General features: G+C 42.0%; 1 protein-coding gene across 1 annotated transcript in view; it reads right to left on the reverse strand.

Moving 5' to 3' along the window:
• Window positions 1–19,700: 19,700 nt before the first annotated feature.
• Window positions 19,701–25,997, reverse strand: part of LOC112929131 (sulfotransferase 1C1-like) — a 44,076-nt gene continuing 37,779 nt past the window's right edge. The window contains exons 5-8 of the mRNA XM_072742591.1: window positions 24,418–24,544; window positions 23,311–23,405; window positions 21,495–21,675; window positions 19,701–21,264 (exon numbers count right to left, since the gene is read on the reverse strand). Coding sequence (XP_072598692.1) covers window positions 21,152–21,264; window positions 21,495–21,675; window positions 23,311–23,405; window positions 24,418–24,544 — 516 coding nt within the window. The 3' untranslated portion in view covers window positions 19,701–21,151. The remainder of the gene's footprint in view (window positions 21,265–21,494; window positions 21,676–23,310; window positions 23,406–24,417; window positions 24,545–25,997) is intronic.

Raw genomic sequence — 25,997 nt, forward strand, 5'->3', positions numbered from 1 at the left:
CCTAACTGTGGAAGGAAATGACTGAATGAACATTCTTCCATGAAAATCAGACCACAGTGAGAGGACAGAGCACTCTCTCAAGCTTGAATTACCATATGATCCAGCAATTCTACTAGTGTGTATTTATCCCAAGGAAACAAAACACTAACTCAAAAGGATATATATTCATGTACATTGATTTTTGCATCATTATTTAAAATATTCAAGAGTGTTCATTGGTGGATGAATGGATAGAGAAAATGTGATATACATATACACACTGGAAAATTATTCAGACATAGAAAAGGGAAATACTGCCATTTGTGACAACATGGATGGACCTTGCGGCTATTATGCTAAGTGAAACAAAACAGAGAAATACAAATACTATATCTTCGTTATATGTGGAATCTTTTTTTAAAAGTCTTTATTTATTTATTTATGAGAGACACAGAGAGAGAGGCAGAGACATAAGCAGAGGGAGAAGCAGGCTTCCCATGGGGAGCCCGATGTGGGACTTGATCCCGGACCTGGGATAACACCCTGAGCCGAAGGCAGATGCTCAACCACTGAGCCACCCAAGTGTCCCAATGTGGAATCTTAAAAAAAATAAAAAAGAGAACTCAACAAATTCAACCCACAGATAGAACAAACTAGTGGTTGTCAGAGGTGGAGCATGTGGGATGGGCAAAATGGGTGAAGGTGGAAGTGGTCAAAAAACACAAACTTCTAGTTATAAAATAAGTAAGTCCTGGAATGTAATATACAGCACGGTGACTGTAGTTAATAATACTGTACTGCATATTTGAAAGTTGCTAAGAGAGTAGATCTTAAAAATTCTTAACACAAGAAACAATTTATAATTATGTGTGGTAATGGATATTAACTAGCTTTATTGTGGTGATTATTTCACAATACTATGGAATCATGTTGTACACCTGATACTAATACAATGTTGTACATCAATTATGTCTCAATTAAAACAACCAACCAAACAAACAAAAGGGCCTGTGTCCTTGTCTCAGAAGAAGTGGAAGTGGTGTTGGGCCATGCTTTCCATTGTATAGCCCGAGGCAGAGATGAACAGAGGTTCAAGCAGAGGGTGACCACCAGTGGGAGAGACATTACAGAGAATTCTGGGGGGTCTGTGTCCAGGACAAACATACACTGCTTGTTTCTCCCCCATCAAATCTACTCTCTGAGGAGGAATATAACATATCGATCTTTTTCATTTCTTTTGGGTGTATACATAAAATTGTATACATGGGGAGAGGATAATACTAAACATTCAAATAAGATAAGTGTTTAAAAACAATAAAATAATTTAAAAAATTTCAAGTATTTCCTTAAGAGAATTCAGCACTGCAAGCTGCATGCACTTTCTGAGTTGTTCATATCATTGAGGCAGCTTTTCTTCTTTTAAAACATCAGGAAATGCATTATGACATATAAATAGATGCAGCTGCCCTTAAGATTTCAATCTTATGGGTTTTCTTTAAATTAAAACTCACAAAGTGCATAATTAATGTTTATCAAAAAGACCCCATTAAATCTGTTACTCTAGCAAGAGGTTTCCACGCTTAATACTTAGTGGCTTATTTGACCGAATTAGGTCTTTTCAGGGGGAAAAAAAGATAAGCCACTGCAAAACATTTAGTTTGAAATGTATTCTAATATTTCCTTAGAAATAAAAATTTATTGAGGAAAGGGGTTATCATAAGGGAAAGAAAGCAAAAACACTAGAATGATCAAGAATTTTCAAAGAACAAGCACCACAAAGGAAGCTTGCATTTTGTTCTATAATATTCATCAATGTATTTTTCTTACTTCAAGTAGTCTACTTCATCAAATTCTGAATCATCTTCTGAATCACTATATTCCACAGCAGTACAGCAGGACAGGATGGTGGCAACATGATTTTCAATGTGTTCATGTGTAGTTCCTGGTTCATCCTGCTCTTTTACTTTTCATACTGGATACATTTTTGTATTGCTTCCAGAAATACATTCTGAGTGTTAGATTATGGGCATGATTGATCAGTGACACTTTGGCTCAGAAGCAGATATAACTTGCAGTGTCAGGGAGGGGAGGCATTAATGGAACATAGGGACTTGGGGCAGAGGTAGGTGATGTTGGATGCAGCCTAGAGGGAAGTTGAGTGAGAGTTCCAACTATGACAAGTGAAGATGGTCAAACACCAGGTAGAGACAGAGGGGAGGTGGTGGGTAGAGGCAACCCTTGGACTTCACTTTGTGGATTGGATGAAGTAGGGCAGTCTTACATGCTGGGTTGGGTCTAACTACTGGTGGGGAAGGGGAGGGCTGTACTATGATAGGTATGACGGGGGAAGAACTCTGGGGCAATCTGAAGAGGGGCTTGTTTGCAAGCAACACCAACTGACCATGGTTAAGTTAGACGCAAATATTTTATTTAAATACAGGTTAGGTCACAAAACCAAAAGAAAAGAGAAAGAACTAGGGCAAGAAGTGAAGCAGCTGTAAGAATCTAGGTAGAATACCTAAGGAAAAATCTCTCTTCAGGGCACTTCTCTCAAGTTGAGTGAGCACCAAGTAAATCCAGTGTCTGCTCATATTTAAAATTCTAAAGCTAAGTATCTGACTGGCCTAGTTTGGCTCATGTTTTTACCCTTTGTCCAGAGAAAGGTGGGGTTCTTTGATGGCTAATCCCATGAAATAGTATACACTTGAGGGCGGGAAGTTTGCCAAAGCAAAATTGAGATGGTAATAGGAGAAGGAGGAATTAGTGTTGGAAAAGTGAGAACAACAGGTGTGTATTAGGAAGGAATAAGATAAATACATAAACAGGAATAATGGAAGGGACCATGTTATAAGTACCATAGAAGAGATATAAATAAAATACTTTGAAGAGTCTGAAGAAGGAAACATACACACACACACACACACACACACACACACACATACATACACACACACAAACGGTGGTGGCCCATCATGAAAAATTGCACAAAAGAAATCACATGTAAGTTCCTCTTTCAAAGGAAAAGAAAGAAGTCTCGTGATGTGGATTAGAGGTAGTGGGACAGATAGGATTCTGACTGAGGAAACAGTCTCATTAAGGAGGAGGAGCTTGGGAGGTGTTAGGTCTGTTTGGGAGAATAGACTAATCCTGTTTGACTTGAACAGTGAGCAGCAATTTTCCAACATGTGCTCTGGGGATCCCTGGTGATCACTGAGACTCTTTATAGGGTGTGTGAGATCAAAACTGTTTTTATAATTATAAATGATGTTTGCATTTTACAGACTCATTTTCTTTAGGAGTGTACAGTGCAGTTTTCTGGAGCTATATTATCTCTGATGATGCCATTATTTTGACAACAAATGGGATAATGGAATGAGTATTAGGTATTCCTGTGTTTTAAACATTTCTTGGTTTTATTTTTTTTATTTCTCAGCTTTAATTTCTAATATGGGAACTACTGTTAGAAATTTTTCATTTACGTAATACATGAAACCTATTTGGGGTCCTCAAAAATTTTTGAAAAATATTTTCTTTCTTTATTGGAGGGAAAGGGTGACAGAGTACAAATAGGGGGAGGAGTAGGGGGAGAGAGACAAGCGGGCTCCCCTGCTGAGCAGGGACCCTGATGCAGGGGGGCTCAATCCCAGGACCCTGAGATCATGACCTGAGCCCAAGGCAGATGCTTAACCGATTGAGCCATCCAGGCACCCCTCAATAGTTGTTTAATATTTAAATTCAATTTGATTAACATATAATGTATTGTTAATTTCAGGGGTAGAATTTAGTGATTCATATAACATATGAATATATAACATTCATATATAACATTCATATAACACCCCATACTACATCAAGTGTCTTCCTTAATGCCCACCACCCAATTATCCCATCTCCCATCCCCTTCCCCTCCAGCAACCCTCAGTTTATTCCTTATTCTTAAGAGTCTCTTATGGTTTGCCTTCCTCTCTGTGTTTATCTTGCTTTATTTTCCCTTCCCTTCCCCTATGTTCATCTATTTTGTTTCTTAAACTCCACATATGGCTGAAATCATATGGTATTTGTCTTTCTCTGACTGACTTATTTCCCTTAGAATAATACACTCTAGTTCCATCCATGTCACTGCAAATGGCAAGATTTCATTCTTTCTGATGGCTAATATTCCATTGCCTATGTATACCACATCTTCTTTATCCATTCATCTGTGCATGGACTTCTGGGCTCTTTCCATAGTTTGGCTATCGTGGACATTTTTGCTATAAACATCGGGGTGCATGTCGTGCCCCTTTGAATCACTATTTTTGTTTCCTTTGGATAAATACCTAGTAGTGAAATTACTGGGTCCTAGGGTAGTTCTATTTTTAACTTTTTCAGAAACCTCCATACTGTTTTCCAGAGTGGCTGCACCAGTTTGCATTCCCACCGAACAGTGTAAGAGGGTTACTCTTTTTCTACATCCTCACCAACATCTCGTATTTTTTGAGTTGTTAATTTTAGGCATTCTGACCAGTTTGAGGTGGTATCTTATTGTGGTTCTGATTTGTATTTTCCTGATGATGAATGATGTTGAGCATTTTTTCATGTGCCTGTTGGCCATTTATATGTCTTCTTTGGAGAAATGTCTGTTCCTGTCTTCTACCCATTTCTTGACTGGATTTTTTTGTTGTTTGGATGGTTAGTTTCTAAGTTCTTTATAGATTTTGGATACTAGCTTTATCTGATATGATTTTTGCAAAATCTTCTCCCATTCTGTAGGCTGCCATTTAGTTTTGTTGATTATTTCCTTTGCTGTGCAAAGATTTATATCCTAATGAAGTCCCAACAATTCATTTTGCTTTTGTTTCCCTTGTCTTTGGAAACATGTCTAGCAAAAAAATTGCTTGTGGCCCAGGACTAAGAGGTTGTTGCTTGTGTTTTCCTCTAGGATTTTGATGGATTCCTGTCTCACAGGTCTTTCATTCATTTTCAGTTTATCTTTGTGTATAGTGTAAAAGACAATGGTCCACTTTCATTCTTCTGTGTGTAGTTGGTCCCATTTTCCTGACACCATTTGTTGAAGAGACTGTCTTTTTTCCATTGGATTTCTTTCATAAATGTTCTATAGTTTTCAGAGTATAGATCTTTTGCCTCTTTGATTAGGTTTATTCCTAGGTATCATGTAGTTTTTGGTGCAATTATAAATGGGATTGCTTCTTTGATTTCTCTTTCTTCTGTATCATTGTTAGTGTATTGGAATGCAACTGAGGTCTGTGTGTTGATTCTATAGTCTGTGACATTGCTGAATTCCTGTATGAGTTGTAACAATTTTGGGGTGGAGACTTTGGGTTTTGTGTGTGTGTGTGTGTGTTTTAAGATTTTATTTATTTATTTGGCAGAGAGAGAGAGAGAGAGAGAGAGAGAGAAAGAGAGAGAGAGAACAAGTAGGTAGTGGCAGGCAAAGGGCGAGGGAGAAGCCCTGATGTGGGACTTGATCCCACGATCCTAGGATCATGATGTAAGCCAAAAGCAGATACTTAACTGACTGAGCCACCCAGGCACTGTTGGGTTTTCTACATAGAGTATCATGTCATTGTTAAGAGTGAAAGTTTTACTTCTTCTTTGCTGATCTGATTGCCTTTTATTTCTTTTTGTTGTCTGATTTCTGAGGCTAGGACTTCCAGTACTGTATAAGCAGCAGTGGTGAGAGTGGACATCCTTGCCATGTTCCTGACCTTAGGGGAAAGGTTCTCAGTTTTTCTCCATTGAAGATATTAGCTGTGGGTCTTTCATATATTGTCTTTATGATATTAAGGAATGTTCCCTAAATCCCTACACTGTGGAGGGTTTTTATCCAGAAAGAATGCTGTATTTTGTCAAATGCATTTCTACATCTATTGAGAGAATCATATGGTTCTTATCCTTTCTTTTATTAATGTGGTTTAGCATATTGATTAATTTGTGGATGTTGAACCATCCCTGTAGCCCAGGAATAAATTCCACTTGGTCGTGGTGAACAATCCTTTTAATGTACTGTTGGATATGATTAGCTAGAATCTTGTTGAAAATTTTTGTATCCATATTCATCAGGAATATTGGTCTGTAATTCTCATTTTTAGAGGAGTCTCTGGTTTTGGGAATTAAAGTAATGCCAAGCTCCTTTAGATGTAAAGTTAGGTGTAATGTGGGAACCACTGGTATAGACCAAATGAATAGAGACATGGAAATATGCTGTGGTGGCTTTTTTAGTAAGGTGAGACTTTTCTTGCTTCTTGAGGAAGGCCTGTAGTGCTATATACTCCCCTCTTAGGAACACATTTGCTGTATCCCAAAGGTTTTGAACTGTTTTCATTTTCATTTGTTTCCACATATTTTAAAAAATGTTCTTTAATTTCCTGGCTGACTCATTTAATCTTTAGCAGGATATTCTTCAGCCTCTGTGTATTTATGGCCCTTCCAAGTTTTTTCTTGTGGATAACTTCAAGTTTCATAGCACTGTGGTCTGAAAATATGTATGGTATGATGTCAATCATATTGTAGTGGTTGAGGACTGAGCTGTGACCCAGTATACGATCTATCCTGGAGAATGTTCCATATACACATGAAAAAATGTGTATTCTGGGGGTGCCTGGGTGGTTCAATTGGTTAAGTGTCTGTCTTCAGTTCAGGTCATGAACTCGGGGTTCTGGGATGAAGCCTGGCATCAGGCTTCCTGCTCAGCAAGGAGGCTGCTTCTCTCTCTTTCTCCCTCTGCCCCTACCCACTGCTTGTTCTCTCTCCCTCTCTCCCTCTCTCTCTCTCTATCTCTAAAATAAATAAGAAAAATTAAAAAAAAAAAAAAAAGAATGTGAGGACACCTGGGTAGCTCAGCGGTTGAGCACCTGCCTATGGCTCAGGGTGTGATCCTGTGGTCTTGGGATCAAGTCCCACATCGGGCTCCTTGCCTGGAACCTGCTTCTCCCTCTGTCTACGTCTCTCTCTGTGTATTTCATGAATAAATGAATAAAATCTTTTTTAAAAAAAGAATGTGTATTTTGCTGCTTTAGAATGAAATGCTCTGAGTATATCTGGTTGAGTCCATCTGGTCCAGTGTGTATTCAAAGCCCTTGTTTCCTTATTGATATTCTGCTTAGATGATCTATCTGTCCATTACTGTGAGTAGGATGTTAAAGTCCCCTACTATTATTGTATTATGATCAATGAGTTTCTTTAAGTTTGTTATTCATTGATTTATACATTTGGCTACTGTCAAATAAGGGACATGAATATTTATAATTGTTAGATGTTCTTTTTGGACAGACTTCTTTATTATGATATAATGTCCTTCATCTCTTATTATAATCTTTGGCTTAAAATCTAGTTTGTCTGATATAAGAATGGCTACTCCAGCTTTCTTTTGATTTGCATTAGCATGATAAAGTTTCCCCACCCCCTCACTTTCAATCAGGAAGTATCTCTGGGTCTAATATGAGTCTCTTGGTAGCAACATATTGATGGGTATTTTTTAAAGTCCATTTTGATACCCTATGTCTTTTGATTAGAGCATTTAGCCTATTTACATTCAGAGTTATTATTGAAAGATATGAATTTAGTGCCATTGTATTACCTGTAAAGTTGTCGTTCTTGTAGTTTGTCTCTGTTCTAGTCTTTGTTACTTTTGGTCTCTCTTTCCACTCAAAGAGTCCCCTCAATATTTCTTGCAGGGCTGGTTTAATGTTCATGAATTCCTTTAGATTTTGTCTTGGAAACCCTTTCTCTCTCCTTCTATTCTGAAAGGCAGCCTTGCTGGATAAAGTATTCTTGGCTGTGTATTTTTCCCATTTAGCATATTGAATATATCATGCCAATTCTTTCTGGCCTGCCAGGTCTCTATGGACAGGTTGGCTGCCAGTCTTATGTTATCTACCCCTGTAGCTTAAGGACTTCTCCAGAGCTGCTTCAAAATTTTCTCTTTATCTTTGTAATTTGAAAGTTTCACTATAATATATTGTGGTGTTGACCTATTTTGCTTTTAAAAAATATTTTATTTATTTATTTATTTTGACAGAGGGAGAGAAAGAGAGCGAGAGAGCACCCATGCGAGAGAGCACAAGCAGTGGGAGCAGCAAAGGGAGAAAGAGAAGCAGGTTCACCACTGAGCAGGGAGCCTGAAGTGGGTCTCAATCCCAGGACCCTGGGATCATGACCTGAGCCAAAGGCAGATGCTTAACTGACTGAGCCACCCAGGTGCTCATATTTTTACTGATTTTGAGTGGTCTCCTGGACTTGAATGCCTGTTTCCTTCCCCAGATTAGGAAAGTTCTCATTAGGGAAGTTCTCAGCTACAGTTTGTTCAAATAAGCCTTCTGCCCCCCTTTTCCCACTCTTCTTCTGGAATTCCTGTAATATGGATATTATTTTGCTTTATGGAATTGCTGAGTTCCCTAAGTCTACTTTTAGATTTAATAGTTTTCTTTCCCTTTTCTTTTCAGGTTTGTTATTTTCCATAGTTTTATCTTCCATGTCACTGATTGACTGTTCTGCTTCATTTATCCTTGTTCTTATGGCTTCCACTTGGAACTGCATCTTGGATATAGCATTTTTAATTTTGGCCTGGCTAGATTTTTGTTCTTTTATCTCTACATTAACCGATTCTTTGGTGTCTTCTATGTTTTTTTCAAGCCCAGCTAGTTTTCTTATAATCATTGTTTTAAATTCTATTTCAGACATCTTACTTATATCTGTATTGATCAAATCCCTGGCTGTGTGTACTACCTCCTGTTCTTTTCTTTGGGATGACTCTCTTCATCTCATCATTTTGTCCAGGAAGGAAAAAAAGAAAGAAAAAGAAACAACAACAACAGATCCTGGGTGTGTTTTGCTCTGCTTGTTAAAAGAAACTAGATTACAAAATAAGAAAGAAAGAAACTATATATATAATAATATATATATAGTTTCTATGCTATATCTATATATAGATATATATCTATAATATAATGAAAGGAAACAAAAATATATAACAAGTATATATAAAAAAAGCTTAAAAAATAAGAGATTGAAAAAAGAAAACTGAAAAAATTTAAAAAGATGAAGAATAAAAGTGCAGAGGATGAGAGCTGAAGCTTTGCAGCCCTCTATGATCAGTAAGCTTGGTGAGTTCTTTGTGCTGGTCTTCTGGGGAGGGGCCTGTTGGGCTGGTTCTCAGGTGGCCTTGACCTAGCGGAAATGTGCCTCCAGTGTGCCCAAGCAGAGCTCAGTGTATGTGGCTTCAAATTCCACTAGGGGGCATTGTTTTGCTCTCTGGATGCTTTCAGCATTGATTGGTGGGATGAATATGGCAGATCCCTGCTTTCTAGCCCTGGAGCTGAAAATTTGTGCTGCCTACTCTTCATTGAGCCCTCACAGAAGAACAATTAATTCCTCTTGTCTCCAGTTTCCACCAGGACTCTGTGTTCACCCTGGCTGTGTCTGAGCTTTTTTATCTCAAGCACAAGACTAAGTTTCAAAACTCCAAATTTTAAGGACTCATTTGGTGCAGCCTGTCCTGTTCCTGTTCAGGGAGGGGAGGCATCTGGCCATGTGTTTGCCTTTTGCTGGACCCCTCCCAGGAAATTTGTTGCAGAACCATGCAGCAGTTCCCAGTTTATGGCACCACAGAGCAGAAAGTTGGCACCTAGACTCACTTTTCATCTGGCTTCCTTGCTCCTATTCCTGGGAACAGTGCTGCACTCTGGTATCCCTCCTTCTTGTGATCCTGGAGATCCTCCAACCACATTGTCACACCTGGGATTCCACCCCACTTCCCTACCTGAGCACCTTTAAGCCAGGCATGTCTCCCATTGTAGCAGACTTCTAGAAGTTCCAATTTTGCACTCCACTGCTTATAATATTTTGCAGTACCTCTTTAAGCAGACTCCTTCCCTTCATATCCTTAGATATATCACCCTGGAGTCAAGTTTCCACATCTCCTACCTTCCAAAAGGTGGTTGCTTTTCTACTTGTAGATTTGCAGTTTTCTCAGACCTCCAATTGATGTCTCAGGTATTCAGAATGATTTGATAACTATCTAGTTGTATTCAAGAAACCACACTTAGGGTCCCCCTATTCCTCCACCATCATAACTCCTGCACACCTGGAATTGAGTTCTCCATAATTTTTAAGAGTGTGTAGGGATCCTGAAATCAGAAAATGTGGGAACCACGATGTTGACCAAATGTGTAGAGAAATGGAAATATGCTATTGTGGCTTTTTAAGTTTCTCATGACAAAGAATGTGTGGTTACTTTGGTAGTCAGTAGATTACTGCTGAAAGGTTTTGAGCAGGAGAATGGCACACTTGGAGCTGCTTTTTAAGAATAACATGAAGTAGACTATAAAATGATTTGGAGAAGGGTGATTCGGTGGCTCAACTGGTTAAGCATCTTCCTTCAGCTCAGGTCATGATCCCATGGTCCTGGGATTGAGTCCCATGTTGGGCTTCCTGCCCAGCAGGAAGCTTGCTTCTTCCTCTTCTCCCCACTTGCACTCTTTGTTGCTATCTCTGTCTACCTCTCTCAAAATCTTAAAAAAAAAAAAATGTTTTGGAGAAAGTAAAGGGCTGGAATTACAAGACTGCTCTAAGAATCCAGGCAAAAATTATGTGCTACTGCAGCAGGAGTGAAACTGGAAAGAGAATATCAGCAGACATGGAAATTACTGGCCCCAGCATGTGACTAACATGGGATTACTAGAGAGAAAGACTTTGATGTGCAAGCCTAGATATCTTTGATGGTAAATTTTATCTGTCAACTTGACTGAACCATAAAGTGGTGAAAGATTATTCTGGCCGATTCTGCAGGGTGTTTTTTGAATGAGATTAACATTTAAATTGGTAGACTGAGTAACAGAGATTGCCATCATGTGAGTGGGCCTCATCCAATCAGTTCAAGACCTGAATAGAACAAAAGGCTGACTTTCCTTGATTAAGAAAGAGTTCTCCTGCCTAAGGGGATTTGCACTGGAACACTGGTTTTGCAAGCCTCTATAATTGCATGAGCTAATTCTTTAATACATACATATACTGATTCTGTTTCTCTGGACAATTCTGACTAATAAGATTTTGGTACCAAGAATAGTTCTGGAGGAATAGAATCTTAATAAGGAATTTTTCAAATTGGTCCTGGGATTTTCTGGAATTAGCTGTCTAATCTGATAAGATTTAAAGACATTAATGATTCTATTTCCAGTAGTAAAGAGAACACTCACAATGTGTTCATGGCAATATTTAGCAGTAGAGATATCAAAATATCACCATTGGATACTCCTAACCAAACACTTGGAAGAAACAAAGATCTGAGTGATCGTGCATGTGATATGTTCAAACAGTTGTCATTATAAACTGGTGAGCATAATGAGATTGGCCCTTGCAATGTCACTGGACAAAAATGTTACTGGACAAAACATGTAATGAAAATGAGACATTCAGGGGCCTGAATTCCCAGCTCAAGTGCCATGTACATGAACTGAAATCTTTATGTCTTCCCCAAAAGAGGCCCTCGTATCCTATACCTGCAGGGCTAAGATGCTGAAAACCAAACCCACGATCTCATCTTGCAAGTTGCTGGATTACAATGCAAGGCAATGCAATCTTTACAATGCAAACTGAATACCCAGCTTCGTAGGCTATCTACTGTTAAAGTGAGGGTATTGACTAGGAAGGAATGGAACTCTGAAAGTTGGAAAGCGGTTGTGCGGGAGGACCCTGGTGGAGTTGGAGACTTTGAGCCCTTAAATTCTGATGACTCTTCTTTCCCAGTAGAATAGCCTCTCTACTTCTGTTTGAGGAATTGGATTTTGCATTGCCTAAGGAAACTGCATTGGCATCCCCTGAGGCAGTTGCCTTGCGAGATACTGACTATTCTCCTTAGGACCCACTCTAGCTCCCTCTGTGCTTCTAGACCTTTGACTGGACTTAAGTTCCAGCAGGCCCCTTAAAGTGAAGTGTGACCCATGAGGAGGTGCATTACAGTCTCTAAGAACTACTTGAATGTAAGGCTAAGGAGTAATGGTGGAAAGAGAATAAAGTTTAATTAAGCCAAATTCATACATGAGGGCCCACTAAGTAGAGATTCTACATTTACTGCTGCAACTCTAGGGGTTAGGGAGGGCTGCATCTGTCTGGTTGGTTGCCTGAAGCATGAGCCAAGAGGTAGACCACTCTGGGAGAACAGGAAATTCTGGGCCTGCATTGGTGGAATATAGAGGAAGACATTTGAAGACTTAGGGAGGACTGAAATGTTAGGGTGGATTTGTCACTTAGGACCTATTCAGTCACACTGGGAGGGTCCAGAAGGCATCCTGTTTACCATAAATGTGAGGAATAAATTTATGAGAAGAGCCCTGGCATCAGAGCTCAGTGACTGTAGATTCCATGTCATTGTGGAAACTGTAGACAGTGAACTAGGGAGCCTAATGCAAGGGGAGTAGTTGGATTCTGGGGTGGTGAGGCCAAGTGGTGGCACTCAACCAGAGACAAGGTGAATGTGGTTACCAATCTATCTATCACAGTAACTAACTCAGGAAACAAAAGGGTGAGGCTTGGTACAGTCATTGCAAAATATCTTTGTCAATGTCTGAAGAAAGTGTGATAAGAAATAAGCATAATGGGTTTCAGTTAGAGATGAGTTAAGCTGTCTTCTCCATTTCCAGTTTTAACCGTTGGTGTCTGCAGTTGAGCAAGAAGGCTCACTGACACAATTACCATAAAGGAGAGCTGAGTGCTTAGAATACTCTGACATGTACAGACCAAATGGCATTAGCTAGTTGATTGTGGTATCTCTAGAAGTGAAATGAACAGGAGGCCTGTTAAATTCTCACTTGAACTTTATAAGCAGAAAAGTTCTAGGTCAAATAAACAAAGTCTAACCTCACTCATCAGAACAGAAAGTTAAGGTTCCTCAGTCAAATCAGAGACGTGTCAGTTTGGAGACCTGGAATCACAGAGTGAAGGAAGGCCAGGTTCTCTTGAGGAGGGACTCTGATAAACTATCAAACATATACCATTACTCTTTCTACCAGCCTTCCCGAAAGGGACCTATAGCCACTTATTTATCAAGGTAATGATGCCTTGGAGAAAAGGAAATAATCAGACCTGTTAGGGACTACTAGACACTGTCCCTGAATTGACACTGATTCCAGGAGACACTGAATATTACCATGGTCCTCCAGTCAGAGCAGGGGCTTATAGAAGTCAGTTGTTTGACAGAGTTCTGTCTCACATCATCAGTTCTGTGGGTCCTCACACCCATACTGTGATTATTTCCCTCAGTTCTGGAATGCCTAATAGGCATCCTCAGCAGCTGGCAGAATTCATCCTCATGTTCATTCCCTGACTTGTGGAGTGAGGGCTGTTGTGGGAAAGGCCAAGTGGAAGTCACTAGAACTACCTCCACCCAGGAAAATAGTAAACCTAAAGCAATATCACATTCATGGAGACATTGCAGAGATTAATGCTATCTTCAAGGACTAGAAGGATGATTCCCCCCAGGTCCCCAGTCAACTCTCCTATTTGGCTGGTGCTGAAGACAGCTGGAGCTTAGAGCATGATGGTGGATTTAACCAGGTATTAATTCTAATTGTAGCTGCTGTACCAGGCGTTGTGGTTTCCTTACTTGAGCAAGTTAACACAGTGCCTGGTACCTGGTATGTGGCTATTGACCATGCAAATACTTTTATCTCCATACTTTATCTTCATAAAAACTACCAGAACATTTGCTTTCAGCTGGCAAGGCTGGCAGTACACCTGCACTGTCATACTTCCGGGGAATATCAGCTCTCCAGCCCTATGTCATATTTAGTCTACAGGGACCTTGATCACCTTTCCCTTCCACAAGACATCACACTGATCAGTTACATTGGTGATATTATGCTGATTGGACTATTGAGCAAGAACAGCCACTCCTCTAGACATATTGGTAAGACACTTGCATGTCAGAGGGTGGGAAATAAATTCAATAAAAATTCAGTAGCTAGGACGCCTGGGTGGCTCAGCAGTTGAGCATGCCTTTGGCTCAGGGTGTGATCCTGGGTCAGGGGATCAAGTCCCGCATTGGGCTCCCTGTGAGGAGCCTGCTTCTCCCCCTGCCTGTATCTCTGCCTCTTTCTCTCAGTCTGTGTCTCTCATGAATGAATAAATAAAATCTTTAAAAAAATTCAGTAGCTTTCTCCTGCTGTGAAATTTCTTTCTTTTTTTTTCTTTCAATTTTTTTTTTCCAGCTGTGAAATTTCTAGAACCCAGTGGTGCAGAGCATGTCGAGAATTCCTTCTAAGGTGAAGGATAAGTTGTTGCCTCTGGACCTTCCCACAAGCAAAAAAAAAAAAAAAAAAAAAAAAAAAGATGCCTGTGTGCCTCCTTGGATTTGTAGGCAACATATTGCCCATTTGGATGTGCTATTCCAGCCCACTTACTGAGTGACCTGACGAAGCTGCTAGTTCTGAGTGGGGCCCAGGATAAGAGAAGACCCTGAGTTACAGGTCCAGGCTGCTGTGCAAGCTGCTCTGCCATTTGGGCCATGTGATCTGACAGATCCAATGGTGTTTGGAGTGGTAGCGGCAGAAAAGGATGCTTTGGAGCATTTGATGGGCTCCTATAGGTGAATTGTAGGCGTTCGGATTTTGGAGTAAAGACTTGACAATCAATCTCTTCAAATAGTCACTCATCTCTTTTTCTTTTGCCTTAGAGGGGGTGGGGAGGAGCAGAAGGAAAATGAGGAGAATCTTAATAAGCAGGATCTACACCCAGCTTCGAGCCTGAATTGGGTCAATACTTGAGAGACTGGTAATGGTGGGAAAGCAAAAGTTGCTTTATTCAGGAAGCCGGCAACTTGGGAAGCTGGTAGACTAACATTCCAAAGACCGTCCTCCCTGTGTAGGGGAACCAGTGGAAAGTGTGAGGAATGGGGGAGGGGCTACATGCAGGAGAAGCTGATGCTCAGCAACTAATCATTTGTGCTTGCAAGGCTTCCAGATTCCTCTGCTCTGCTAATAATCAAGGCTGCCAGGTTTCTATCAGTAAAGCATACCTCTGCAGCTCAACGAGCTGTGTCCTGGCAAGGCAGTCTGGACTCCTCCCCTTGTACGGAGATTCAAGACTCCCAGGTGTCTCTTACTAAGGACCTTGTGGTCATGGTGGCTGTTTTCAAGTGTGGTCAGGCCTTATCTTCTGGATATTCTGGTCCTTTGTTCCTCAAGGCCACAGGTCTGAAGGATCTCAAGGGAGGTAGGATAGTTCTGCTACAAACTATGGGGTTTAGGTCAGCAAGTAAGGACTGCATAGCTTGAAGCAAGGTAATGCCTAAGACTGGTTTGGAGTGCTGTTACAATATGATTCGCCTTCCTTGGATGCACTGCTTCTGCCAAAACTATTATCCATGAACTTATAGAATGCCTTCTGCATCACCAAGGTATTCCACACAGCATTGCTTCTGATCAAGGGGATCATTTCATGGCAAGTGAAGTGAATCTATTCACTGGTCTTACCATTCCTACCATCCTGAAGCAGCTGTCTTGATGGAACTGTGGAATAGCCTTCTGAAGATTCAGTTACAGTGCTAACTGGGTGGCCACATCTTGCAAGGCTGGGGCAAGGTCCCTCAGGAGGCTGTGCATTCTCTGAATCAGCACTCAACAGACGCTGCTGTTTCTTCCATAGCCAGGATTCATGGGTCCCAGAATCAGAGGGTGGGAATGGGAATAATGGTACCACCTGCCGTTATACCTAGAGACCCACTAGCAAAGTTTTGCTTCCTGTTCCTGTAAGTTTATGATCTACGGGTCTAGAGGCCTCAGTCTCAACAGGTGGGATGATTCCACCAGGAGACTCAAAAATGATACCATTGAACTAGAAGTTAATATTACTTACAGGCTGTATTGGGCTTTTCATGCCTCTGAGTCAACAGGTAAAGAAAGTAGTTGCTTTGCTACTACTCCACAACAGAGGTGAGGAAGAGTCTAGAACATGGCACTTCCTTTAGAACACCTCTTACTGTTACTATGTCCTGTGATTAAGGCCTTTGAAAAACTGCAGCAATATAATCCAGAAGTACTACTAATAGACCAGAACCTTCAGGAATGGGGGTTTGGGTCACCCCACCAGGAAAAGAACCACAACCTGTTGAGGAGCCTGCGGAAGGCAAAGAGAATATGGAGTCGAAGAAGGTAGTTAGGAATACCAGCCATGACCACATTGCCAGTTACAGAAATGAAGATGGTAACTGTCACAAGAATTTCCTCCTTATTTTGTTATGAATATATTTGTGTTTATGTACACATATCATGTTTATTTTTTCCGTCTCTCATCCCCTTATTTGTAATATAAGCTGTATTGACTTTACACCATAATATTTAAGTATTAACTTTATTTCATAACATCTTGGTATTTAAATTATTGGATAGGAGTTTTTGAAGGGAGCAGAATATATTCAAATTTGAATTTCACATTCACAGACGCTAGACCGGAAGGAGCCTTAGATGATTCTCTTGTTTCCACCTCCAAACCAGATGGAAGCATGTCATCTTCAGGCTCTCTCTTATGATGAATCTCAGCTCCTAATAAATATTTGGGGGGCTCAGCGGTTTAGTGCCACCTTCAGCCCAGAGCTTGATCCTGGAGACCAGGGATCGAGTCCCTGCATGGAGCCTGCTTCTGCCTCTGCCTGTGTCTCCACCTCTCTCTGTGTATCTCTCATGAATAAATAAATAAAATAAAAAAAAGAAATATTTGTACAGGGATTAGTTGACAGACTAATGTGTAACCATGCTCTCTTAAGTGTGAGCGAGAAACATGAGTCAGGTGGCTGAGAAATGGAGGACTTCCACTTCTGTCGATTGCCAACATTTATGACACTATTTTGGAAACAAAGCTGAAATCCAAGGTCTTTTATCACGTCATTAGGCTCGCTGTATGAAGCTTTGTGTGCAGATTGCTTTATGATTTCAAAGTATTTTTTTTTTTCAGCTTTAGACCCAAAGATGACATAACTGCACACCAGCCTGAAGGCTGTTTGTAAAGGAAAATCTTTGGGAGACAGGAACATCTTGCTGGGGTTGATGTGCCAGGCAAACCCTATTGTGAAATCTCGTGGCATGCAGACATTAACAAATGCCCATGCAATCAAATACACTTTAAAATGGTTTCAAATTTTTTCTCTGTAACTCTATCTACCATCTATGTATGTATGTATCTCAATAAGAGGTTTCATTATAAAATCAATGTGAAGTGGGAAAGTAGAAAAGTTTAACATTTTTCAGCTTTCTCTCAGAAATTAAGTATTTAATAAGTCTTTAATATGCCCAGAAACTAAAGCGGTGTTTTGTCCCTTTAGTTTTGGTGGTGCTCATCCATTTAGGAATTTTGCCATCATCAGACAAATCCTTTCTACTGCTCACTTTCCCTACCCCTCCCGTCCCCTCTCCCTGTCCCTCCAGGCCATCTTCTCTGGCAGCCTTGTCTCAGTCCCCCATTTCAGACTTAACTCTTGACTCTGTCCCCCTGATCACAGTAGGACTTGTATAGTATCTCCTGGGACCCCCTACCCTCTGCCCCATGGAAGGGGACTAGAGTGTGTGCTCAGGTTCCAGGAGGTTCCCACCTGAGTGGCCACACATAATGTGTCAGGGAGCAGCATGTGGGGGGAAAAAGAAGAGGGACTTTCACCTGCAGTTGAAGACACTGCCAGCTTGGGTGGCAAAGGCCAAGGCAGGGTTCATAACGCTGAGCTGGCACAGCAATCCCACGTGTACTGCCACTGCTATCCTTCCTCACACTTATCAGCCTCTGTCCTCACCCTGTGTTCCCCCCCCGACTACCTTGTTCCCAGCTTCAGAATGAAGTGGTCCAATTATGTAGAGCTCAAGGTTCTTGGTGACACTGCCCCAGTGGTGTGCTTTTCACTCAGTGGTGGGCTCCTCTTCACTGAAGTTCTCTGGAAATGGAGCAGTGCTCCTGGTGCCCTGCCCAGATTCCCTTGGACTGGCACCACCAGCCTCTGCCTCAGGCTTCAGCTGTGTGTGTCCTTCCTATAGGCCTGGGCCTGCTTCAGAGAAGGAAGTCTGCCCTTGGGCACTGGGGTGGCTTTGCCCAGAAGCTCTGAGACCACAGGAATTTGGGAGCTGACATATCTCAGGGTAGCCACAGGGAAGGACTGAGGGTAGGAAACGAAAGCCCAGCTCCCTGCCCTGCCTCTAGGAGGGGCTCTCCTGGAGCCCCTGAGGATGAGGCTGGGACTGTGCAGACTCCCTCCCCACCTTCCTTCCCCACTCTCTGATGATCCTCTCCTAGAAACACTTTTGAAATAAGTTACTCGCACAGGAATCCTCATTCCAGGGTCTGCTTTTGGAAACCAACCATAAACAGGGGATACCACAGGCTTCTGGAGAGCCCTGAGAATGCTCTGCCTTGCAAGGCAACCTGTGGTCAATTGTAGCAGGAAATTGCAGCTTTCTGCTGCTTCTGGAAGCAAGGTGGTAACCTGACCACCCATCTTCCTGGGACCTGAGGGGGCAGTGTTGGGACATGTTTTGTGTTGGTGTCCTGGGCTCAGAGCACAGGGTGCCGGGAAGGACACATGAGCTTACTGTTGGGTGTCATAGCCAACCCTGTGCACAGAACCTCGTATGGGGAGCTTGTCCAGCCCACCTTTCTGCACATCCCCATTCTTCCCTGCTTCACATTGCTGATCCTGGTGGTGGTCAGGGATGTTCTCCACCTTCCTGGAGCTCATGAAGGAGCTAGTGGCCTCCTGGTTAAGGCCATGAGGGACTGTGGAGTTTTGAGCACGGTGTGGACTTAAACCCTAGCCAGTCAGGTCCAGCTTTTTCTGCTAAACTTTGGACTTGAACATGACTCCCCTCCCCCCCATGGCTACTCCTGGGGAACTGGTTAGCCACAAGACCCTGGTAGTGCAGGGGTTCACTGGGGTGACCTAATGCATGGAGAGCTATCCATTAGCCACTCTTCTGGCTGGGGACTCTATTCCTGCTACTGCCTGAAATCTGTACCCTGTATTTTAGAATCCTTGCTAGCCTGGTCCATGCCCACCACAGGTCCTGGCTCTGCCCATCTGCCTGCTTCTAGAACCTGCAACATGTGTACTGCTTCTTAGAGGGACATCCAGAAGTCTTTCCTCAGAGCACCTCAACACTCTGCGCGGATACTGCATGGGATTGTCATGTGGTTCACGATTTTCATGCTTACCTTAGAAAGCAGAATGGTGGAAGAATGCAAATGGCCTTCTTTGTTCTTGGGTGGACTTGCTACTTTCCTGTATCTTATGATTAAGTGGTGCACCCACTTGCACAAGCTGCACCTTCCCACCATTCTTTTTTTTTTTAATAAATTAATTTTTATTGGTGTTCAATTTACCAACATACAGAATAACACCCAGTGCTCATCCCGTCAAGTGTCCCCCTCAGTGCCCGTCACCCATTCACCCCCACCCCCCGCCCTCCTCCCCTTCCACCACCCCTAGTTCATTTCCCAGAGTTAGGAGTCTTTATGTTCTGTCTCCCTTCCTGATATTTCCCACACATTTCTTCTCCCTTCCTTTATATTCCCTTTCACTATTATTTATATTCCCCAAATGAATGAGAACATGCAATGTTTGTCCTTCTCCGATTGACTTATTTCACTCAGCATAATACCCTCCAGTTCCATCCACGTTGAAGCAAATGCCCACCATTCTTTTAAAATAACACGCTGATCTTTGCACTACTTGTGTAAATGACTCCACACACTTCCTTGAGACAAGTTTTATTATTTTAAACTTTCATTTGCTTTTTATTTATTTGAGAGAGAGCATGGAGGGAGAGTGAGAGGGAAAAGCAAAATCCCTGCTGAGCAGCCAGATATGGGTCTTGACCCCAGGAGCATGAGATCATGACCTGAGCCTAAGGCGGCCGCTCAACCTACTGAGCCACCCAGGGGCCCCTTGAGACTGGTTTTAATGAAAGAAAAAGAAAAAGAAGCAGAATATGATTATATGTGTGCCTGAATAATTTGGTGGTCCTGACAATTTTGCTAGGAGCCTCTTTTTAAGAAGCATGAAATGTGATCCTTCCAGAGATGTGGTAGTTAAGATTTTCTTAAAGTGCACGTGGTGCTTGTATTTTGTTTTATTTGGGGGACAGGAGGCCAATTTAAGGATTTGTCCCCTTTGTCTCTAAGAAGCCCATCTGAAATATAAGCTGTTTTCTGCCTTCCAGCCTTGAGTTGGCCTCAGAAGTAAACTGTTTCTTGTTTGTCCTGCGCTGCTCATCACTCATACCCACTCTCGCTTTTCTCTTTGGTCTTGAGACCATATCCAACTTGAGACCACCTGAATCAAGCACAGCTCACTAGCACCATCTGTGCCTCATAACCTAGTACTTCCAAGAGCTGGGTCATCCTCTGTGTCTCATTCTTGATGGTTAGGGCTAAACTCTGGTTCTCCCTATACATTCTTCATAGTGTTCACTTCTCTTCCTCTGCTTCTCATTCACTTTCTTTCTCTTAGGTTGATGTTCCACCTTTATTTCTCTCTTTTAATGAGTTCTGCATCTGGGCAGTCAGGCTATTGTGAGCTAGTGATGAGATTATGCCATGTGTCTTTTGCATCCTACCATCCCTTCACATGGTCATACCAGGAACCTCACAGCACCGGAGGGAACAAGAGAGGGGTGGAATCACTATCAACTTGAAACTTACAAAATGAGCATGGATGTCTCAAGTAAAAGAGACCGAGGCAAAGAAGACAATGACCCCTGGCCAGAAGTCCTATTTGCAGAAGACAGGGGCTTTTAAATATTTAGGGAGATGATAAAAAGTACTCTGGATTCCTTGTTTTATAGTTCTGCCCTTGAATTTACTACCACATGAGACAGAGTGTAGCAGTCAGGGATCATAATCTTTCTTTACCCTGCATCGCTGTATGGTGCCCAGGTTAGTGCAACTCAATAAAGAGGTGTCTATGCAAATAATCACATAGTATAATTTAAAATTTCTACCCAGATTTTGATTTCATCAAACATCTACCCAGGATCTGATTACATTTGGATGAAGTATATTATAGTGGCATAGAATCTATGGATAGTGCAGGAAAGCTCAGGATTGGAGGACGGGTATGGTAGTTTTAAGTATTCTTGATTATGAGGCTCAAATGTCTAAAATCTACGAAGGAGGTCGTGACTGATGGATTCCCCTGTTGTTCTCAGATCTCTGTGCGGAAGGTCAGGGTAGTCCCTGCCATCTTCTCCTGGTAGTCCTTGTCAAATTCTTCATTCTGGGCCACAGTGAAATGGTTCTTCCAGTCCCCAGGCATCCCTAAAACAAGGCAAAGTCTCAGGAGTTGCCAGAAGAGTACAGGGAAGAGGGAGCACGCATCCTTGGAGCCAACACAAGAATGGGGGGAAAAAAGGAAGTTTGCCTCTGAAAAATTATGCAGTAGTGTCATTGAAAGGAATGAATAATGGGGCATGAGACATTACTGAAAAATCTAAGCAGATCATGGGTACTACAGAGTCCAAGCTGGCATTTGAGAATATAAATCTTACCTTTCCTCATAAAAGGGGAAATAGATTGATCCATGAGGGGGGTAGGCAAAGTGGTATAGTTGGCCATCGGATTTTGCTTCATTATATCAAAGGAGGTGTGATAGATGATTTTATTCAGAGTTTCTTCTGGCATTTCTTTCTCCAGGAACTTCAAAATCTTCTTAATTTCCCGCTTTGGATCCTGTATGCAGATCAGTTATACAAAGCAAATAATTTTGGATTTTCAGGATATTCTGTTTGGACCAATAGTATTTGAGAGGAAATTAAGGAATCAGTTCAAATATATTCAACAACTATCCCTCAGGTGATGACTATGTGCAAGGCACTATACCATCCCAGGTGCTGCCATGACACAAAGTTGAAAGCCATTCCTTCCCTTAGGAGGCTCACCCTGCAACAGGGAGATGGATATAAGCATAACTAACAGCAAAACCTCGCCCAGAAAACATGCTGCTTGCACACAGCGAGTGCCATGAGATTTGTTGAAAAGAACAATTGTAAAAAAAAAAGAAAAGAACAATTATGACTCCTGGTAGAGATCAGGAAAGGTTGTATAAAGGACGGAAAAATGTTGCTGGTGAAGCACGGTATGACACTCTCGTATTTGAGGTATAAAAGATGGCAAAAGAGCCTGTGAGTTTGGTAGGAGGCTAGTAAGGGGATGAATACAAAGATCTTAAGTTGACCCAGAAATGCAAATTCTTATGCACTGGTTCTTTCTGTTGAGTTGCAGAAAAGGAGCTATAGCTTTTTTTTTCTTTCTTTTTTTTTTTTTTTTAAGATTTATTTACTCATTTGAGAGAGACAGAGTGAGAGTGAACGAGAGAGCAGGGGGAAGGACAGAGGGGGAGAATCCTCAAGCAGTCGACCCACTGAGTGTGGAACTAGACATGGGGCTCAATTCCATGACCCATGAGATTATGACCTGAGCTGAAACCAAAAGTTGAACACTCAACCGACTGAGCCACCCACGTGCCCCAAGGAGTTACACTTTTGATTAGATTCCTCGGCATTGGCATCATAAGTAGTTTATAATTATAGGACACTGTTCACCTGGGTTATGAGAGTGAATTTGTCATGCTTCTCATACAATGACTTGAAAAGGAGAAATCGGTCAGCCTGGGTGGCTCAGCGGTTTAGCGCTGCCTACAGCTCCGGGTGTGATCCTGGAGACCCGGGATCCAGTGCCATGTCGGGCTCCCTGCGTGGAGCCTGCTTCTCCCCCTGCCTGTGTCCCTGCCTCTCTCTCTCTCTCTCTCTCTGTGTCTCTCATGAATAAATAGATAAAATCTTAAAAAAGAAAAGAAAAGGAGAAATCTGTCCTCTGTCCCAATATGTGGGACCAATCCTGCCAACATTTATATGCATTAAACTTCATTTGTGATGTGGGTCTGGGGTGTGGAGTGGGGAGAAGGAGACTCTCCCTGAGTATTCACCGAACACAACTAGGCACTTTACGAATGTGATCTCATAAATCCTTATAGTATTTTGTGAGAAACAAAGTGAGATGATACCCATTTCACAGGTGAAGACACGTGGTTCATGAGTATCAGGATTCATTAGACTATAAAGGCATGTGACATTTCCTGAGGTAGAAGGATCTTCTGGAAGTTGTGAGCTGAAGCAAAGAAGATTGAGAAGAGCAGGAAAGTAGTTAGAGCTTTTGAGTATAAAACTGAGTTGGGAAGAGTGTCATGGAGAGAAAGGACTTGCACTGAAGGTTCTTCTATGGGCAAGTCCACACATCAGGGTCCCATATGTGGTTTGCTTCACTGGAGAACATAGTGGGTCTAATGGAGAATGTGCTGCACTTCACCTCCTTTATGTCCTCATAGAAGAGGTAGAGAATAGGATGCTGGTCTTTCGCATTCCACCATCCCTTCACATGGTCATACCAGGAACCCCACAGCACTGGAGGGAACAAGGAGAAAGGGGGAATCAATATCAACTTGAAACTTACAAAATGAGCATGGATATCTCAAGTAAAAGGGACAAAGAAGACACAGACCCTGGCCAGAAGTCCTATTTGCAGAAGACAAGGACTTTTTAATATTTAAGGAGATGATAAAAAGTATCCTGGATTCCTTGGTTTATATTCCTGCCCTTGAATGTACTACCACATGAGATAGTGTGTAGTGGCCAGGGCTCATGATTTTTCTTTCCCCGGTATCACTGCATTGTGTCTAGGTTAGTGTTATGCAATACTGTCTCCTTGTGGGCAGATTTTCACTCTGAAAAATCGATAATTACCAGATATTTGGACATCTTTGCTCTCTATAATGGTGACCAGGAGGAAGAGAGGTGCACTGGGTATCTTTTGTTGGCCCTTCACCTTCTTCCACCCCGTGAGGTTGACCTCTAGGGACTATGTCAATGGGCTCTTTTTTTTTTTTTTTTTTTTTTATTGGAGTTCAATTTGCCAACATATAGCATAATACCCAGTGCTCATCCTGCCAAGTGCCTGTCAATGGGCTCTTTTGTGCTCAGGCTTCCACCTGGGATTTGCCGGTAGAAGGCACTGAGAGGATTTTGGAGGCAGGAGTGAGAAGGGTGTGTTTATATCCCTGATGCCCTTCCTATTGGCTCACTAGGGGAGAGTGGTGGACTCTCCCCTATTGAAGGCCTCAGCTACTGTTAAGGGACTCTGTCCTTTCTCAGGACGCAATGGCACCCTGTTGGTGCTCACCACAGAATGCTGCACTGTCACTTGTTTATTTCCTTAAACTCTGCCCATAGCTTTCTAAAGAGTCTCTTAGCTAAATTCTCCCCAAATGATCCAGTTTGAATGTGCCATCCACATCCTCCCATGACCTTGATGACCATGATCATTCAACGAAAACCTTTCCTTTTTGATGTCAGTGGTGAACAAGGAAATGTGAAGAATAAATGAGGAAACATGAACCCATAATTTCCTTTTACTCACATTTTCCAGCTTTGAATGCCTCAATATACTCCTCCCATGTACCAGGGTCAGGTACCAGTCTACACATTCTTGAGAAATGGTAGTAGGATACCAGACAGTCCTTTGCATTTCTAGCCACATAGATAATCTGAAATCAGCCAGCAAGGGGATTGAGACAGACAGAAAACAAGACAAATACTATAGCTCAGTGCACAGGACCACGTTATTAGAAGAATCTTAGATTATCCCATATGAGTAACTGAACATGCATGCATTTTCTATGAGCAGGAGGACCACATCTTTCAGTTTGCTCAGCCAGAGTTCCATTGTATATGTATGGTCTGAGATAATGATTAGGAGCATGTCCCACCCCCCTCAAAAGTATCCTGGTTTGCATAATAAATACTATAGTCCCCCTAACAATAATATTCCTAGAGGCTAAGGAAGCCACTGTGGTATTTTCCAGTGTATGAAGGATAGGTCCTTCTTGGCTTGCATTAAGCAAGGAGTCTAACTAGGTTATTGCATGGGGGAGCTAAAGTTTAGTCTCCTAGCTGACTAGTCTAGTCTTCTCTACATACAATGAGCTGCAGCCTTACAGATGAATGATTGCTCCTAATTTTCATTTGTGGCAAGATTGTAGGATTTTTGAGGGCAGTGCTAAGTCTCTCTTTGGACCTGCTTGTGATGATTCTTCTCATTGGAAAAGCAGGGAGGTGGTCTGGCTGGGGAGAGCTGACCCCTTGGCTTCTTGTCCTGCAGTTCCCTTTCTCCCATTCACTGCCCAGACTTCCATGCCCACCTGTGCTGCTATGTGCATTCTCAGCAGAGCTGGGGAAGAAGAGCACATAAAGGGTTTCTCAAGCATTTTCCTAAGTCTCACTACTGAACAGAATTTCTGTGTCCAACAGAACCACTCACCCAGTAACATTTTCCTCTCAGGCAATCAACCCAGGCTCTGGCTTTTCTGACTGCCTTTCCACAGACTGCTGCCTTGGAGGCAGGAACTGGGACTGTTTCTCTGCCTCTTTTTCTATTGCTCAATTTTTCTCTGATATTTATGAGAGCATATAGGGAACCAAAAAATGTGACACAGTTGCACCATCTTGTCATAATGTAAATGTATTTCTTAATGCTTGTGTTGGTTATTGGCTTTTTGTAAGTCTGAGTAATTGTGAAGGGGCAGTCTGGCTAGACAGGGAACATATTCAGTGTGCTCGTGGTGGGAGTGAGATGACCCAGGGTGACCTAACGTCCAATACACCTTCTGCTGATCCATCTGTGTGAGTCCTCTGCAGCAGCTGTAACAAATTCCTACAGGTGTAGTGGCTTAAAAAACAATAAGACATTTATTCTCCTATGGTTCTGGGAGCCTAGATTTCACTAGGCTCAGGTCAAGCTGTTGGCAGGGCTAGTCCCCTTTGGTGAGGTTAGGGGAGAATCTCTTCCCTTGCAATTGCTAGCATCTGGAGGCCACCTGCATTCCTCTGATTTTGACTCAAACCCTGGCTTCATTTGTCACATCTACGTCTTCCTTTTATCTTCTTGCCTCCCTTTTGTAAGGATCATTGTGTTGATATTTAGGGTCCAGGATAATCTTC

This window comes from Vulpes vulpes, chromosome 16 (genome assembly GCF_048418805.1).
Source record: "Vulpes vulpes isolate BD-2025 chromosome 16, VulVul3, whole genome shotgun sequence".
In the NCBI taxonomy this organism is placed as follows: domain Eukaryota; kingdom Metazoa; phylum Chordata; class Mammalia; order Carnivora; family Canidae; genus Vulpes; species Vulpes vulpes.